Genomic DNA, 19,349 nt, shown 5'->3' on the forward strand with positions numbered 1-19,349 from the left:
AGGGTGAGAATAAGGATAAGAATGGTGAGACTCCTGAAGAACTAAACTTAACTGATTTTCTTGAAAAATCTTTTGAGTCTAGAATTAATACTACAGCTATACTGCTTGTCCAATTTATATCACAATCAGATAGGGATATTGTGTTAAAAATGCACTTTAAGCAACAGAAGTCCATCTTTTATGGGCAGTCTATTAGGATATTCCCAGACATAGCTCGCCTAACACAGCTGAGACGAAAAAAGTTTATAGAGATGCGATCTGAGGTATTGTCTAGGGGGGCACAGTTTCAACTGAGATATCCCTGTAGGTGTCTAATAAGACATCAAAATAACAGATATGTCTTTAATTTTCCTGAACAATTACGAACATATTTGGACACACACTCTTAAGAATCTGTGCGACTTCCGGCTATGACGTCACGAGAGACGGAAGCAATAGGGTAGAGCTCCGTAGCCCCGCTCCCCTACTCACCGACAAAAAGCTTCTAAGTCTGGGGGAAACTGCCGGTTTCTCCCCTGCTCGGTGGCCTCTCTGTCATACCTATTGGCTCCGGAGGTGGAGGGCAGCGGAGAGTGTGCGCGCACGAGCCCTCCTTGGATCTTAATTTCCTCCGTGGCAGCGCTAACAAAATGGCGGCGGACATGTGGGGTTTTTTTTGTTTTGCTAACGCTGTAGCCGCATGGTGCTGCGGATCGCCTCCTGGGCCCCGGAGGACCTATTATCTTTCATTGCCCTGCGGCTTTTCTTGGAGGGATAGGGCACTGTGTGCAGGAAGATCACAACACTCCCAGTATCAGGGATATGGCACTGAGTACAGGAAGATCACAACACTCCCGGTATGAGGGATAGGGCACTGTGTGCAGGAAGATCACAACACTCCCAGTATCAGGCATAGGGCACTGTGTGCAGGAATCTCACAACACTCCTGGTATTAGGGATAGGGCACTGCATGTAGGAAGATCACAACACCCCTGGTATCAGGGATAGGGCACTGTGTGCAGGAAGATCACAACACTCCCAGTATCAGGGATACGGCACTGTCAGGAAGATCACAACACTCCCGGTATCAGGGATAGGGCAGGGCACAAGTTCTAGTCACATTGACTGATCACATTACTTTTTTTGTCAAGCTACCAACTGTTTCCATTTCCCATCCCCCATATATTGTCAGTGGGAACCTTGGTAACATGAATAAATAAGAGGGCAGCCAATAGGAATACATATTCATTCCTAAACTGACCTTAACTGACCTGAAAAGTGTCGAATTGTATCATTTTCTGTTAGTGCGCACTAACAATGGTTAGTGTGCACTAACTCCCGTTAGTGCGCACTAATCGGAAAAACCGATTTTTTTTTAGCTAAAAAATCGTGCCAAACATTATTTTCTTCTCCTGCCAGATGATTTTGATCATTAAGACGATCGGGCACACGATTCACATCCCTAGTTCATATACTGTTAATTTGTAAGTTTTAATAAATATTTTTAGTATTTTAACATTATTTTAGTATTGATTTTATCACTGTCATATTATGTATGTGAAATTTGTATTCCTCATTGAACTTGTAGTGGAATCATGGTAAAAGAAGACTTGTAAATAAATAAATAATGATGGCAGCATAGAAAACAGGATTAAACAAATCCAGAGAGTGAATAAACATTGCAGGTTCAAAAAAGCTACGCAGGGAAGAAATCAAGATAAAAAGTGATAGTGTCTGTGTTCACTTGCAGGTCAATACAGTAAAGTATTGACCTGCATGTTTCAAACACATGCTTCTTGTTTAAGGTATACCTTATTTATACAAGAAGCATGTTTCAAACACATGCTTCTTGTTTAAGGTATACCTTATTTACTTACCTATTTTATTAATTGCTATCTGTTTATTGCTAATGTTCAATGTTCACCATATATTTGGTAATTCCTGGTTATATGTAAACCATATATTTGGTAATTTCTGGTTATATGTAAACCGAAGCGATATGTACTAGTACATGAACTCCGGTATAGAAAAAGTCTTAAATAAATAAATAAATAAAGTGCGGCCGCGGTTACCCTGCTTCTAACCCGCTTTCTACTCACAATTTGGCCGCGTTAGTCCAACCCGTGATTCACTATCCCCTTTAACCCATTCTTACCGCCTCTTTAAATCAATGGGTAATGATCGGATTAGCTATTCCCTCCCATACAGTAACGCGAGCCCCAATTATCGCTTTTTGAACCTGCAGTTTTGCCGCGTGTTTAACCTGCTAACTTACCGCCTACCCTTACCCCTGCGTTTGAGGCAGGGGTAAGGTTAGGGGGAAAACTTTCCCCCAGCCCTCACTCACCTGCCCTGGCCATGTCCATGGATGCCGGTCTCCGGGGCAGCCCAGTCCTCTCTACCCTCCTCCCGAAGCAACGAAAAGCGAAAAAAGCGGAAAAGGGGAAAAGCGACTCGACATGTAAAGTGTAACTTACTTTTCTTGCAGCCCTCCTCCGGGGACGGACCGTGGCTCCCCTGCCTCCCGTGGGCTGCCCCCTGCCTCCCGAGGGCAGCCGGCGGCAAAAGTTGCCCCCGCCGGCGAAGATGGATGCCTTCACGGGCCCTCTGCCACGATCGCTCCCGGGTGAATTCTTTACTAAAGCACGGCCTCTCCTCCGAAGCTTCTTCCCTCTTCCGCCGTGACGTCAATTTGGGCGCTCAAGCCAGCAAAGCGCACGAACGTACGCCGTGATGTCATGCACGCACACCTGTTCGTGCATGCACGCCCAAATTGACGTCACAGCGGAAGAGCGAAGAAGCTTCGGAGGAGAGGCTGCGCTTTAGTAAAGAATTCACCCGGGAGCGATCATGGCAGAGGGCCCGTGCTGGCATCCATCTTCGCCGGCAGGGGCCACTTTCGCCGCCGGCTGCCCCCGGGAGGCAGGGGAGCCGCGGTCCATCTCCAGAGGAGGGCTGCAAGAAAAGTAAGTTACACTTTACATGTTGAGTCGCGAGGGCATTTCAAATGTCATTTCAAATGTCATTTGAAATGACATTTGAAATGACAGGTACCAGCACACCCAGGATACTGTATAGGTGCTGTATATAAGCGCCTATACAGTAAAATGGATTGCGCTTCATGGACGCGCATTGGACACGGCTTGAATTTGCATGCGATTTTAATACAGTATCGAGTGGTGGGTGAGCCGGACTGTGCGTGCGGCAAACGTGGGTGCGCCCGGCACTAACGCAGCTCTTCCTACTGCTCCTTACTGTATCGGCCTGTTGGTTTGCAACACAAATCTTAGGCCTGGATTTATCATTCTTTGTAGAATGATGAATCCTGCAAAAATGGGGGGCGAAGAGGGGTGGGCCTGCGAAAGCCCGCAGCCTTCGCACCACGGCGGTGTGCCAGGTGCCGGCTTTCGCACCAAATAGCACCACCGTGAAAGGTGGTGCTATTCGGTGCGCTACTGCCGATGATAATGTTAGTAACATTATCGCTGGCAGTGAAGCCACCACCGACTCCATCCCATCCCCGCCCCGACTCCTCCCCTCCCCCTAATTTGATTTATATTGCATGCGAAAAGGCCCTTTTCACATGCTATATGGCCTAATCGTGTGCGTTAGGGCCCTAATGCACGCGATAAATCTTTAGAAAATAACCCCCTTAGTCTGCTAACAGGGTTCAGGCTTGTGACTCTAAAAGATTCGATACCCTGGGCATTATTCTGGATGTTGCTTAGCTTTGCATCCAATGTTTAATTAAAACTAACATTTTATTTTATTATTTGTTTTTTATTATTTTTTATTTGTTTTTCATTCTTTCTTTCTGGAACAGAAACCCTCAGAGACTGCGTCACAATTCTCTTATAAAAGGGCTAATTTACATTACTGAAAGACTGGAAGTATCAGTTTGTGTAGTACAATCTTTAAGTTATTAAATTTATATGTTCCAATCTTGACTCTCAAGGTCTGTAACATGCCAGCTCTAGAAGAGGAAAGTTTGAAGGGAATAAGTTTCAAGTATGCTCTGCTGATGTTGCAAGCTAGAAAAGAAACACAAACCTGTACTCTGAAAGCAGAGTTGAAATGTGATTTGGGTAATATTGTTTGTTGTATTGAAGTAATTATATAATTGGTTTTACAGAATATGGGCATCAGAGATTTTCTTTGAATAAGAAATAATTATGGACTAAAATATATGTGAAAACATAATTGAAGAGTTTGTATTTAATTTTTAATGTTGTAATTAACAAGATTTTTCTGGTCTATGTAATCTAACATTGATTTTCTAGTGTGGACTGCTGGACTATGGCATGGTGGTTTGTTTTGATAGTTCTGATACTCTACTAGCTATTAACTAACTGCAGGTGATACTGTTTTGCAGATATAGTTGTAAAAACATATATTTCGTATACTTCGATTCCAAGATGGGCAAACTTTCTCTCCTAGGATGGAAGAGCTTCGTACAGAGATGTTATTAAATATTAGCCGGTACTCTTGAGGAATTGTACCCTTGACAAGGGAATCATACAAAAATGCAGTGGGTGAGGAATGAAACAATGTGATTTGTCATTGCCATAGTTCACTTTCAGAATGGAACAATAGAACAATTTAAGTACAGGTTGACGGTAAAACTTTCTTTGTCTTGAACATAATGACTAGATTTGTCCATAAAAAGTGTGAAAATATAATTTGCCTGCCTGATGCTGAGTAGAATCATATTTGTGCCAAATGTATTGAAGAACAATTCATTCTTTTGGAAATATTACCCCATAATGCTGTCAAGACCAGCAAGAGAACAAACTTTATCTGGCAGCTACATTGCATGGACTGACCTACAGTACCTTATAAATTCCAATTTTTTTTTTTTTAATGTCCTCTCCTTAGCTGCAGGGAACATTCCACCAATCAAATAGCTGGATTATTTGAACATGCCATGCCTTTTTTTCTAGTAGAGTGCCTCTGGGCATAATGAAACGGCAGTCAGACTATTCCACTAGTCTGGGGAGGGGAGACTTTTCCCAAAAGCAAATATCTTTAAAAAGACAAATCTCATTCATTATAAATCAATTGCAAAGTTGAAATATATAGGTGCTCTGCAATAAAAGTTAACAAGATAATGGACACCTCTGATATGTAAGAATGTTGCCAATACACATTTGGCATACAGCTTCAATTGTCTCATGATCCTCTTACCATACATACAGCAGTAACATGTTTATTGTTTACACAGTAAGAGCTACCTTGCACAGCATATATACACTTCTATAATAACGTATTCCTTTTTGTTCTCTTCCTTTCTTTCCTCTACTCTCTTTCATGCCAAACATTTATAAGCTACCATGTCAATTTTCAAACACAATCCAACACTTGGTATAGCTTGCTTGCCACTGACTAGCTATAGAGTTCTCAAGAAATACTTCCAAAACTATCTTGTGTTGTGGGTACAAAGGGAACTAAAATCAATATGTAGATTACAAATAGGGAAGTCCTTAGGTCTCCTGGAGTGAGGGCTCTCCACTGATCCGCCATTCTTTTCTCTCTCCTCCCCTGTCTCACTCCATCCAGTATTTTCCCTCCCCCCCCCCCCTCTAATTTACTATTTCTCACCTCTCATGCGCTCATTCAGCCTATTACTGCTGTCTTCGCTCCAGTGGCCTGTGGCTCTTGTGTTATGAGAGTAATGCAGTGCCAGCAGCAGGAGGAGGAACACTGCAGTGAGGTCAGGTGACTGGTGTGGCAGCAGTAAATCAAAGATCAGGAAGTGATCAGTCCACAGCAGTGACAGGAAGATGAGAAGAGGCCCAGTCCATAGCAGTGGTAGAAGTAAGGAAGGGGGAGAAGCACCTAGGCCAGTGATAGGAAGGGGTGGGAGAGAAGTACCCAGTGTGCAGAAATAAAAGAGGGAGAGATGCAGCCACTGCAGGAAGGACTACAAGAGATATGATGGCCTGTCTGCTGTAAGTGGGAGAAAGGAGATCTCACCTACAGCAGCAGCAACAGTGGTAGGGAGGGGGGAAGCCTGGGACAGTAACATTTGATAACTGTGTAGTTTCTTGTGATTATTATTGTGGTAATTGCTAGATCCTTCAATAAAAGGCAAATTCTGAGGTAATTGCCACAGTTATAGAATCATTTGAAACTGAGTCTTTGCAAATTCAAATAAAGTAACTTGCCATTTAAGCAATAAAAAAACATATATTTCTATGAGTATTTTTTAATATAATTTAACAAATTTTAATAGCCTACAACAGTGGTATTCCAGTTCTGAAGAGCCACAAACAGGTAGGGGTTTTAGGATATTTCTAATAAATATGCATGAGATAGATTTGCATGCATACTTCTTCAACTGTATGCAAATCCATCTCATGCATATTCATTAGGGGTGTTCTGAAAACCTGGTCTGTTTGCATCCTTCAAGGATTGGAAGTGAATACCAGTGGCCTAGGTTGAAATAAATACAGTTCATTACTATGCCAAATCTTCCAACTCTATTTTAGAAACATACACTCAGAAGATCTCCCTTTACCTTTAAAAAAATTTCAGCAAACATTAATGAAACAGAGCAAACAAAGAAGAAACAAAATGTATTGGAATGTATTGGTAATAGCTTCCTAAACTATGCAAGAATTCCTAAGATTATAACACTCTGTTGTCTATTGTGTATGCTGAATCTCACTGGAAAGCTTTATCCTTCTTATTCTAAGTAAAGCATAACAGATTGGTTTCATTAAAATCTGAACCCTTCATCTTCTAATGCAGGAGTAGGCAATTCCAGTCCTTAAATGCCACAAACAGGTTTGATTTTCAGGATATCCATAATGAATATATATGAGCTATATTTGCATATTGTGGAGGCAGTACATACAAATATATCTCATGCATATTCATTGTCTGAAAACCAGACTTGTTTGTGGCATTCAAGGACCAGAGTTGCCTTCCCTGTCCTAATACAAGGTGGGAGAGGGGTTTAAAGTTCATCCATCCAAACCCATTTAATCTCTGTTTTGAACGCAATCAAAACCCCGGAAACTCAACTTTTCAAGTTTGCAATATTTGCCATTAACTTCAATGATAATCTTATGAAGTCTGAACATCCAGCCAATTTATAGGTCGGAACTAAATCATAAAGATGTTCAACTTGTGAAGTTCCAGATTATCCTTTGACTTCACCCAAGGTCCAGGGAATAGGACTGGTTGTGACTCTGGTGCTCTGAACCTGGAGCGCAGCCAGAACTGACATATTTTTAGGACACAAAGTTAATCTGGGTGGGCACTGTGGCCAACCTGCTACCCCTGGTAACTCTCTGTACCTCCTGTCTCTGCTGTTTCTCTCTATCCCTCTGTTATTAAGGCAGCTACTTTGTAACAAGGGTAAATCTCTCAGGCTGCTGAATATCAATTATGTAAATAGCTTCCAGTCTTCCATCCAGCTCAGGTATTCCTGAACCTTTAAGGGGCTGAGAGGGGGAGGGGGGGAATAATTACTTGCCAAAAGTCAACTGAATGGCTTTGATGGCTTCAAACCTTTACAAGACTTGACCAAGGGCAGTGGTGTTTCCTCTTCAAGTTATATCCTTTAAAGTTGCAGGAGATCATGGACAGGCTGTGATTCCAAAATCTCCAGACTCTCTAACTCCTGCACCTTTAATAGTCTGACTTAGATGGGACATGATGCTGTTCCTAAGGGTGGAGGTCTGATCCAAAAATGAGGGTCAGAGACCCCCAAGACCCACCAATAGCTATGCCACTGCTCTGAGCTATATAAAATACACCCCTGGTCATTACTGAGTCATCAAAAACAGTGACTCTCCTTCAAAGTAATGGCAAATGTTTGGCATGATTGTGTACCAATTACTTCTACTGGCAGTCAAGAGGCACAACTTCCAAGTGAAATATCACTAGAATTTTTACCCTCAAATAGGTAGTTGTATTGTCACTTTATGGTACTGGAGCTCAGTGAGGTTTTCTATTACTGCTTTGGTTACATAGAATGCAGGACATGGTTTTTTTTTAAGTGTTTATAGATTCTCTTTTAAAGTAATTTACAAAAGCAATACTGCCTTTCTTATTAGATACTTATCAGTCAGATAATAATTTTTCCTACTTTATAACTACCTAAATCATTACCCTCTAAATCATATATTATTCTTTAACTACTCTCTTCCAAGGGTCTGTCCTAGCTTCTGGCATTATCCAATGCTATAGCTCAATGAGGAATGATGTTTCTTTTCTTCATATCTTACTTGAGTTCTTGTGAGCTGGTGGCCATCATGCTCCGAATACTTTTGTCAGCCAAGGGGCAGCCCGACAGACTGTAAGACATGTCAGGATATCCAAGTAAGTGAACCTGCTTACAAGCTAAGCTTTTTCAAACAAAAACACACAATAAAAAGAAACAAAATAGAAATAAATGTAATGCAGAAAAAGCAATGGTGAGGTGGGGGCAGTGCTGTATACCGAATTTCATAATCAATAGTTAACCCTCTGAATATGTTTAGAAAATGTTGCATGGTTTCACACATTACAAACTGGAAAGGTATTTTCATACAAAGAGAAACTGCGATAAATGCATTTGTGTTTCTTTTTTTATTTGTTTGTTTTGGTGAGTTAACTGATTTGATTTTGATTGTATTTTGGATTTTTTTTTAACTCTACTTAAAATAAAAGGATTCTACCCAAAGACATGGTACAACACACAAATCTGCATGCTCTAAAAGTTGACATATAGCACTCAAAGGGTTAACACATAGCTCAACATTTTATTTTGACAGCATTGTTGAGGTAAGCTGAAAACAATAAATTGAAAAGACAGAATCCACCATGAAAAAAAAATGAAGTCACACCTTCTATGTGAGGCGTAATTACCAGTCACATGACCACTCCCATCACACCCTGGTGTTGGACATCTGCCACCAAACAAAAACAAAAAACAGCCAAAATAGTAAGTATGTTAAAAAAAAAAAAAACTTTTTTTTTTTTTTTTTAATAGTTTCATTGTTTCCAGTTTAGCTGCACTGTCTGCAAGGGGCTGTAAGCATCCTAAAGAAAAGCTGCAAAATGAACAGGGTTAAATGAAAATGACGCTTCAGTACAATAGAACATCATTAAAAAACAAGCAACTAGACAGCAGCTGGGCACTTTGCTTCAATGACGATTTGGAACATACAGTATGCTGCAAATGTACAGTAGCATGCTCATATTGCAAGGGAAGGGGAGGTTTACCCATTTGCTTAAATAAGCAAAAGAGAGAGAGAAAGATAAAAGCAGAAAAAAAAGCAATTTCACCTCACAGAATGCTTACGTTATTAAATCCTTTTTGCTTTCTTTGAATTGAGGGTATTTGGGTTTAGGACTTGGGACTGTGACTTCCCCTGGGTACCTTCGTTCTTCAAGGGCTTCTTGAAATGGATCCAAGTCTTCTGGCTGTAGGCAAACATATAGTACTGAGGTGAGGCTGCAGTATTTACAGAAATACATTGTTGTAGGGGCAACTTCAACAGTGCAAGGTGCTATGTACGATCAGCTGTCAGAATTATTTGTTGACATATATTATGACCCAACTGTTTACCTTGTGAATGGAAGCATAATTAATATTTCAAGATACATTACATACATGCATTAATGCCAACACTTATAAGCTCTTAAAAAAGAAATGTAGTAAAAGAAAGGGGAAGATATTTTAGTGTCTCATTCAAATTACTCATGTCGGGATGGAGACATTGCACAATGAGGAGTCTCCATCCCACAGGGGGATAGTTGGGAACTCTGCAAGCAGAAAGGGAAATGGTTTTAGCAGAACAAAGATGAATTGTTCTTCTTTTTCTAAAATGACAGAGGCTGGTTGCACCTAATTGATTTATGGAGGCAGGAGCTTTTGAGGACAAGAGTCCACTTTGTCAGATGAATGAAGTGGATTCTCATCCTTGAAAATTTGTGCCTCAATAAATTGATTAATCTACAAGGTGCCTCCAGTCTCTTTGCTGTTTTTCTCTGCTCCAGACTAACATGACTAACCCTCTGAATGTTTTCCTCTCTTTCTAGATTTCTGCCTTTAGAGTTATGAGTTATCAGTAATTAGTATAGTCAAATACATAACAAACCAGTTCCTAAATCATTTCAAATCCCCTTTAGTACAAAATTCTAGCAGCCATATTGGACCTGGAGGAAACTGGATTCTCTGCAGGTTGTGCTGCCATTTTATTGCACCAACAGCTAAATTATTTAAGATGATGATGTACATGAGTTTTCAAGAACACACAGGCTACTATCTCAGGTGCATTTGTGCCCTCAAAAACACATGTACAACATTTTTGGTTATTTTTGTATTGGTCTCTTTTCACTTTCTCAGGGTTTTATAAACATAATAATAATGATAATAATATGATATCATAATAACCATTAACAGTATAAATCATACATGCCAATAGTCCTAATGCATCTTATAAAGTACAGAATATTAAAAACCCTTTAGAAAACATATTGACATATCAATATATAATTCCTAACAACATATACATCAGTAAACAGTATAACACAACATGTTTTTGGTGCTGTAACACAAACATATTCCTACAAAGAAAGGTGTGGTTTGGTAATAGAGCTTCATTTTCTTACTTTTAAAAATACTACTGGTACACCTTTTTTTCATTTGAATTCCTGCATTCCAGGATTTCCATGAGAAAGTTCTGCACTTCCACAGTAGAAAATCTAATATTGGCTGCATTAAATATGAATTCATTGATCTCAATGATTTGTCTAGATAACATTCTTCAAGGAATTTGGCATGATAGGAGCTACACCACTGAGAGCATCACCGATTATAATTTAGAATTGATCTATAGAATTGCAAAGAATCATTGTACTTCTGTCTGGAGAAGTATAACATGATCAAATATATGTTCCTGTAATAAATTTAGCAATAGCTTTCAAAAGTGATTTCAGTTTTGCAAGAATAATAAAGCAACTAGTAATTAATAAAGTAGGTTTACAATAATTTTAGATGACATGGGTTCTATTTTCAAAAGAGAGCAAACTAATGCTTGAAAAATTGATTGATCTGCATTTCCCTTGGGCATATGTGTACTTATTGATTGCTAAATTAAACGTATAAAGTCAAAAAGGTGTATACTAATAAAATTGGGCAGTTAGTAAATAAGTGCTTAAGTTGCAAAGATATGTGTGCAAGTCAGGCAATCAATTCAGCATTTGTTTTGTTTGTATGTTGTTTTTTTTTTATAGAGTCCTATAAATTCATCAATCATGCTCTCATGAGCCCTGTCATTACCAATTAAGCATACATCTTGCTATGACTTTCAACTGGAGATAGCTCATTTTGAAAAAAAAAAATCTTTTAATAAGTTTTGAACAAACCAATAAAACTGAACCAACAGTCCATTCAAATAAATTGAGTCAATTTCATGAGCCAATTTTTAAAAAGTTGGTCTTTGAACCTAGTAGTATATATTTTTTCTTTCTTAAACTGATCTTAAAACATAATATCATGGCACAATTTTATTGTTTACAATTAGAACTAAAAATGATCATTATGTGTATGAGATGATGCTTTTGGGTAAATTGTAGGCCTTTGTCCAAACCAATGGCAACTCATTGGGCTATATGAAAGATGCCATCACAAATCTTTTCTTTCAGAACCAATTGTGTAAAATAAAATAATTCAGTGGCACAGTGCACTTGCACATAAGATTAAACAAGAGAGCCCACAAATATATTTATGGGACCATCTGTTGTGTTGCCACTGATTGTACTCCAGTGGGATTCTCCATTCTGTTAGAAAAACAGCATATCCTTAGTTTTGTAATAAAAAGAATAATGATCCATTCTAGATGTACACCACCAGATGGCACTGCAAACTACAAAATTGAAATTATTTTGTCAAACTTGGGAAAGTTAACACATACAGTAACTAATCCTTTCTATGGGCCAGATGTACTAATGGGTTTTTTTTTCCCATTTTGTGAGAAAAATGCTTAACACATTTGGCCCTATGATACTGAATTAAAATTGATACTTATATAAAATTATTCTAAGTCCAAAATCATGGAGGGGCATTGGGGACATGGCTCCCAAATTCAGTTTTGACCTCATAGTCTCATGCACTCCCTCGCCCAGCCCATAATTCCTAGTCTCACCCCAGCTGTAGTGCAATCCTCTCCCCTTGTCTCAGGCTAGCAGGAGAGGAGCAGTGTTTCATGTTGTGTCAGTCTCCTCCACCAGCTGGTTTCAATCTGAGGCCTGGATTTATCAAAATGCGATAAGTATCTCATGCGATAGTAAAAGGGGCATGGTTTATGCTAATATACAGTTTATTGCAATTTGCATTAATTACCTATGTGAAGAGCTAAGTTAGCACAAATTGCAATAACCTTTTCAGACTTTGCAATAAGTGCCAGACCTGATGTATTTCCTGCATTCAACTACTGAGTGTGAGTGAGAGAGAGAGAGGGAGGGAGAGAGAGACTAGACATAATGTCCTCTCCCTAGATAGGTATTTGTATCCCTATGGTAGGCCCACCTAGTAACTCGAGGTGAGGTTTAGGTATTAGTGTAGGGAGTTAGGGGCCACTTTGACATTCAACGTGAGACGTACGAACAGAACAGTGGTGTCCTGTGAAGATTTGATGGCCTTCGAAGTGAGGAAATGTTGCGGTTCTAGTTGCGGCAGCCGCGACTGGGCCCTTACCTCCTTGGTCCCAGTCCGTCTCCGGGGTCTGCGGCCTGTTTTGCGGCATCCCCGCGGGGGGGACGCCGCCAAGAAGCCCTGCCTGGACGCCTTCTCCCTAGGCGCACACGCGCAGTCCGCGCTTATAAAGGCCATTTCCCGCCACTGGAAGCTCCGCCCCATCGATGACGTCAGACGCTGCGGCCTATGTAAGGCCGCCGCGGGGCCCAGGACTTTGCCTTGCAACAGGGTTCCTTGCGGTTCTCAGTTGCTCCGTGCCCCGGAGTGCGCTATTGCTTTAGCGACTCTGTTCCTGCCTGAGACTTGTGTTGTCTCCGTGCTCAAGTCTTGCTTTTGTCTGGCTTGCTTGCAGTAACCTGTTCTGCTTCAGTTCCAGCTTTGTTCCAGGTTCCAGTAGCCAGTCCTGCTTCAGTTCCTGTCTGGTTCCAGTAGCCAGTTCTGCTTCAGCTCCTGTCTGGTTCCAGTAGCCAGTCCTGCTTCAGCTCCAGTCTGGTTCCAGTAGCCAGTCCTGCTTCAGCTCCTGTCTGGTTCCAGTAGCCAGTTCTGCTTCAGTTCCTGCTTGCTTCAGTCTTAGCCTGCTTCAGTTCCTGCCTGTCACCAGAACCCAAGCTGCCTGCTTCAGCGCCAGCTTCAGTGATCACCTAAGTCCCAGCGGCCGGGCTCCTACGGGCTCCTCCAGGGGGAGTACCGGCTTCCAGGGTGAATCACCTAGTCCCAGCGGCTGAACTCCTACGGGCTCCTCCCGGGGAAGTACCGGCTTCCAGGGTGAACCTCAACTTCTGCTCCTGCCTGGTATCTGCCTCCCGACCTGTCACTCTCCAGAGACTATAGTACACCTCTCCCTAGTCTCTCACAGGTCGGCCAAAGGGTCCACTAAACCCTTCACTCACAACAGGAAACTCACCCAAAGATGAGATTTGTGCAATGTTCTCTCAACCTAGCTTGATGGACTCTCTACCTGGGTAACATCAAGCTAGGTAGAGAGAACATTGCACAAATCTCATCTTTGGGTGAGTTTCCTCACTCCGAAGGTCATCAAATCTTCACAGGAGACCACTGTTCTGTTCGTACATCTCACGTTGAATGTCAAAGTAGCCCCTAACTCCCTACACTGATATCTAAACCTTGAGTTACTAGGTGGGCCTACCATACAAATCAATCAATCAATCAATCAAAGTAAGATAGACGGAAGAGCAAGCAGAGGGAGAGGAGTAGAGCTAGCTTCTTCGTCGATAAGCTCTCTCTCTCTCTCTCTCTCTCTCTCTCTCTCTCTCTCTCTCTCTCTCTCTCTCTCATATTTGCATTGCACCATACAATATGGTGCTATCACATGCAAAAACACCTTAGCATATTTTGATAAATGAGGGGGTGAGTTTGAAACAAGGTGCAGGCAGGCCCTACATGTTCAAACCACAGAGTGAAGCCAGCTAGTGAAGGAGGCAGATGTGGTATGAAGCCCTGTTCTCTTCCTGAAGACTGGGAATGCAAGGGGAGAGAAACATGCAAATTGAGAGAGAGATTTGAGAAAGGATAACACAGAGCATTGAAAGAAATGATTGAGTGGAAAGGGCTTGAGAGGGAGAAAATGTAATATGAAGATACAGAACTGAGATAGATATAGGGAGAGGATTGTGTTGGAGGTTGAAGAGCCTTTTAAACAACTGGTTGACCCTTAAAAGGCTTCATGCTGTAGATGGCTCTGTCTTCTTGTATTTTTGAAGCATCATTAAAAGAATGCTTTTTTTTTTTTTAACAATCTGATCATTCTTAATGCAAACTTAAAAGCAATATTGTTGTACAGAACTGAAGAAATGACATGTTTTATTGTAAATTTTAAGTATCCTGCATGATGTCTAGTTTGTCTATGAAAATATCTTAAGGGAGCAGACCTTAGGGGATCAATTCACTCAAATTAATGTAGTGTGTTTTTTGTGTACTCAAATTAATAAAATAGAAACATATAAGAAAGTTTTTCATTGATTTTGGCAAATATTTCAATCATGTCTTTCGTAAAATATCCATGACTTGGATGCCATATGCATCTCAAAAACTTCCTTTATATGAGATATTAGCCTGGCCCCAGTTTTGAATCATAAATACATCATTACAATATGCATAATTCTTATTATTCATTTCAAATATGCAGTCACTCTCCTGACATCACTAACATCTGGAACTGGGCAGAGGAAATGCACTAAGCATGCTCTCAACATTATGCCAACTTGGCAGAATAAAAGCTAAAACACTTGCCTACAATTCAGTCACAATCACATCATTTAAATATGCTGCAATCCACTTATATTGCTTTACTCCATAGCAAGGAGTGAGGAAAGTAAAGAAGGCTGAAGTTATTACTATAAAATCTTGCAAATGACTATCAAGACTGACATTAAATGAGACTCCAAGGATTTAGAGAAGGGGATCTGTGACATGGCCAATATGTGCATCACAAAGAGACTGTAATCAAGTGTTCTTTGTATGTCCTAGTGTAGAGGGTTGACAGGTGGAAATGAGTGACATGGGTAGATCCTACATTACTCACAGGCAGATGCAGTATTCTGGGTGTTAAGGAACTGTGTTGGTTTTTAGCGCACAATTTTAATCCCCAAATTAATTTTGTTTTAAAACTCTTGATGCAGTAAGCTAATGAAATCCAAATGCATTAGGAGTATAAAAAAGCATGTTTATAGTAAAATGTGCATTTGGCAGGTGCTGCATCTTAGCCAGATAACTGGATTAGTCAGTACTAATGCTGCTATCTGGCTCGGGTGACTGTTAGGCGGATAAATATTTATCCGCCTAAGTAGCAGTAAACCGTACTAGGTAGCAGCATAAGTACCGACTTATCTGACTATCTGGCAGCTGTTACCCATGGCCAGATAGCCAAATAAGTCAGTACTTATATGGATAAGTGGTGGCTACCTCCACTTACCTGATAAGTCTGTACTCATTTGTGGATAATCTTTAACTTTTTAAAGATATTTTTCCCTCCTTTTTTAGGGAATTTAAGTGCCAGCTCAATAGCGCTGGAAACTTAACTCCAGCTCTATCTTGAAGTTAAGTTTCCAAGGCTAAAAAGGTGCACTGGCCAGATGCAGGCTCTCTACATTGGGGAGTATTACTTAATGTCCTCATTTGCATGGAGTTTCCATGTAAAGGCACTAAGCAGTACTCCTGTTTAGAAATGTGTATTTTTTGCACACAAAACTCCTTGCTGCATCAGTACTTTGTTTTCTGCACAGAAAACATGTTGAAGTGCAGGCAGAATGGTGTATTCAGCTGAACATACCTTTCTGCATGGCCTGTTATCAGGAGCAGGAGAAGTGAGGCTACAAAGGCCTGGTAGGATGATTTAAAAAGAGCTCTCCAGAGGCTCTTTGCTCTCTTTCCAAACTCTGAAAAAGCTTGCCCTTCCTTACTTTCACTATAGAGAATGATAAGGTGGAGAAAGACATGGTGAAATGTGTAGGAAAGGCAGGAAAGTAATTGCAAACATGGGTTCAAGCAAGGACTACTCTCTCTTGCACTTTGACTGAGTCAGTCATCCAAGTGTCTGGGCCTCCTGGAGGTATTGTGGAGGTAGGCTTCTGAGAAGACAGTCAGCCAGTAAATAGCTAGATTGATTTAAAGCTACCAGTAAAAGTGTTGACCTGGTATCGTCTGACAAGTTGACAGCAGCAGGATTCAGTGAAACAGGATGTAAAGAAGCATCAAAGTCAACCAGGTTGACAATGGCCGGGTTCTTTTTAGCAGGCTTAAAGAAGCATCTATTGTGTAGCACCAGGAACATTTAGGGCCTGATGTACTAAATTACTTTTCCCATTTTGCATTTATGCGAAAAATGCCTAGCACATAGGCCTCTTAATTGTGGTGACCAGTCCAAGTCCAATCTTGAATAGAATGTAAGTTATTATTCCTTTATTGTTACCTAATAAAGCGATAACTGTTTTTTTTTTTTTTACCAACACCTTGCTATTAACCATTTGTGAAGGAGGAAAAGGAAAGGAGGGAAGAAAGGGAGAGAGGGGAATGCCATGGCAAATTGATTCTCCCAAGCTACCAGGGCCTATCATAAATCTACCTTATCTGCAGAATTGAAGTGAAACAGAACCCTAATTAGAGAAGAGAATAGAAGAGCAAAGAAACTGAGGAAGGAACATATTTAATTGAGAATTGTACCCAAAGTCATGGATACTATTTAAGCATCTCTTAAAGACTAACTAATAAAGACACTATGAAAAGAGATAAGTCGTATGCAGCACACATGAAAACGTGAAACATGAAAATATAGACTTGAATTAGAAATCAGCCAGAACTAATGACAACAATTAAGAAGACCCTATTTCCAGGCAAAGAAAAAACAGCCGGTGAAGACCTTGATCCTCTCATGAGTGGCCTGCAGTTTTTCATAACATGGACAACCTTCAGGATTTAGATTCTGGAACGATGTAGACTTTGCACTGACTGATGGACAGTTATTTACTGAGTACAGAAAAGATGGAAAGTTCTGTAAGGCCAGCTGTCAGCCAAGTGGAGTCCTTAATCCATATGGTAACCTTACATTTCTCATAGCACAATGGAAATTTTTAATGGGACCTGTGGAGGTGCAGCAGTTCCACTTTTAGAATTAAATCAACCTCAAACAGGAGCAAATATATTCAGATTTGGAAGGCTGTCAGAAATGAATAAAAGGACTCTATTTAGATAAAGAAATCCTTGTTGGCATGTTTGTGAGAAGAGTAGAGGACACTAATGTAACATCTATGACTCTTCTCTTCCTCTTAATATCTTTTTTTAAGAATGTGCCAATTTTGTTTCTCTCATGACTATCTCCCAAATATCTGTAATTTTTACCTCTATTTGGTGAAAAAGGATTTGGGTGAATTGAGCCCTAAGAAATTCTGCTAAATTTAGTTACAGTAGACACTGTACAATTGTATATTCTGTAGCATATTGCTACTTTCCATTAAGAACTTCAATAAGTATTGAGATAAAAATATTAACTCTATGATTACAAAGAAATTTCTAGAATTGAAATCTAGTATATACATCATCTGAAATTCTGTAGAGTTCTACAGCTTGCTTAAAATAACTGTGTGGGTAAGGAAAACCTAGAGTATGTACAATGGTTCTGCAGAAGGAAATAAACAAATTCCTGGTTGAAAATACTAGTTGATAGAAACTGGGCACAAATCAAATATGCACCAAGGGCCTCATTTACTAAGCATTTTTCCTATAGACATAGAATGGGAGAACAGTTTAGTATAATCAGGCCCTAAATACTTAATTTATTAATTTTGTTTTCCCGTATGGACACAGAATGAAAAGAAAAAACAAACCTTAGTAAATCAGGCTCCTGTATTAGAACAGATATGTTTAATAGGGATGTGCAGTTTTTTTCATTCTATTCGGACATTTCATTGTTAGGGCAATTTCATGGGTAAAATGGATCGGGATGGTCTTATTTCGTTGTTTTTCAATTTCAGTTAGAGCACAGTAACTTCCACTTAGTGTGCGCTAACTAGGGAGGTGCATTCATTTCCTATGTATTGGTAATCCACAACGTATAGGGCCATATTCATTGTATTCGTGGGGAAGCGAAAGGTATCGCGATTTCCCACGAATAGAACAAATCTTCGCCAAATTATTCGACCGTCTAAAGGAACAAATTTAAACAACCCCCCCCCCCACCACCCTCCTGACCCGCCCAAGACTTACCAAAACTCCCTGGTGGTCCAGTGGGGGGTCTGGGAGCCATCTCCTGCACTCACACCCTCGGCTGCCGGTATTCTAAATTATGCCGATAGCCTTTCACCTTATTATGTCACAGGGGCTACCGGTGCCATTGGTCGGCCCCTGTCACAAGGTAGGAGCAATGGATGGCTGGCACCATCTTCTGCTCCTACCATGTGACAGTGGCTGACCAATGGCACCGGTAGCCCCTGTGACATAGTAAGGGCAAAGGCTTTCGGTGCCATTTTGATTACTGGCAGCCGACGGCCCAAGTGCAGGAGGTCGCTACTGGACCCCTGCTGGACTACCAGGGACTTTTGGCAAGTCTTGTGGGGGTCAGGAGGGTCCCCCAAAACTTGCCAAAAGTCCCTGGTGGTCCAGCGAGGGTCCGGGAGTGATCTCCTGCACTCGGGCCGTTGGCTGCCAGTAATCAAAATGGCGCTGATAGCTTTTGCCCTTATTATGTCACAGGGGCTACCGGTGCCATTGGTCAGCCGCTGTCACATGGTAGGAGCACAAGATGGTGCCGGACATCCATTGCTACCATGTGACAGGGGCCGACCAATGGCACCAGTAGCCCCTGTGACATAATAAGGTCAAAGGCTATTGGCACCATTTTGAATACCGGCAGCCGAGGGTGTGAGTGCAGGAGATGGCTCCCGGAGCCCCCGCTGGACCACCAGGGAGTTTTGGTAAGTCTTGGCAGGGTCAGGAGGGTGGGGGGTTATAGTTAATTCAATTTTAGCTGGTAAACGAATAAAAATTAATGCATGAACGTATCGGGGGCTCCCCTTGCCGAATGCAACGTATCTGCCCCCCGACGAATACGAATCCCAAATGCAATATATGGCATCCCTCTGCACATCCCTAGCGCTAACTAGGATTTAGTGCACACTACATTGAGCATGCTCATTAGTGTTCCTTAGTACACACTAACTCCCAGTAG

General features: G+C 41.0%; 1 protein-coding gene across 1 annotated transcript in view; it reads right to left on the reverse strand.

Annotated features, from left to right (window-relative positions):
* MYT1L (myelin transcription factor 1 like) overlaps positions 1-19,349 on the reverse strand; it is an 822,727-nt gene that overhangs the window by 364,016 nt on the left and 439,362 nt on the right. The window contains exons 14-15 of the mRNA XM_029597019.1: positions 9,272-9,393; positions 8,214-8,282 (exon numbers count right to left, since the gene is read on the reverse strand). Of these exons, the coding sequence (XP_029452879.1) occupies positions 8,214-8,282; positions 9,272-9,393 (191 nt within the window). The remainder of the gene's footprint in view (positions 1-8,213; positions 8,283-9,271; positions 9,394-19,349) is intronic.

Source organism: Rhinatrema bivittatum, chromosome 3 (genome assembly GCF_901001135.1).
Source record: "Rhinatrema bivittatum chromosome 3, aRhiBiv1.1, whole genome shotgun sequence".
NCBI lineage: Eukaryota > Metazoa > Chordata > Amphibia > Gymnophiona > Rhinatrematidae > Rhinatrema > Rhinatrema bivittatum.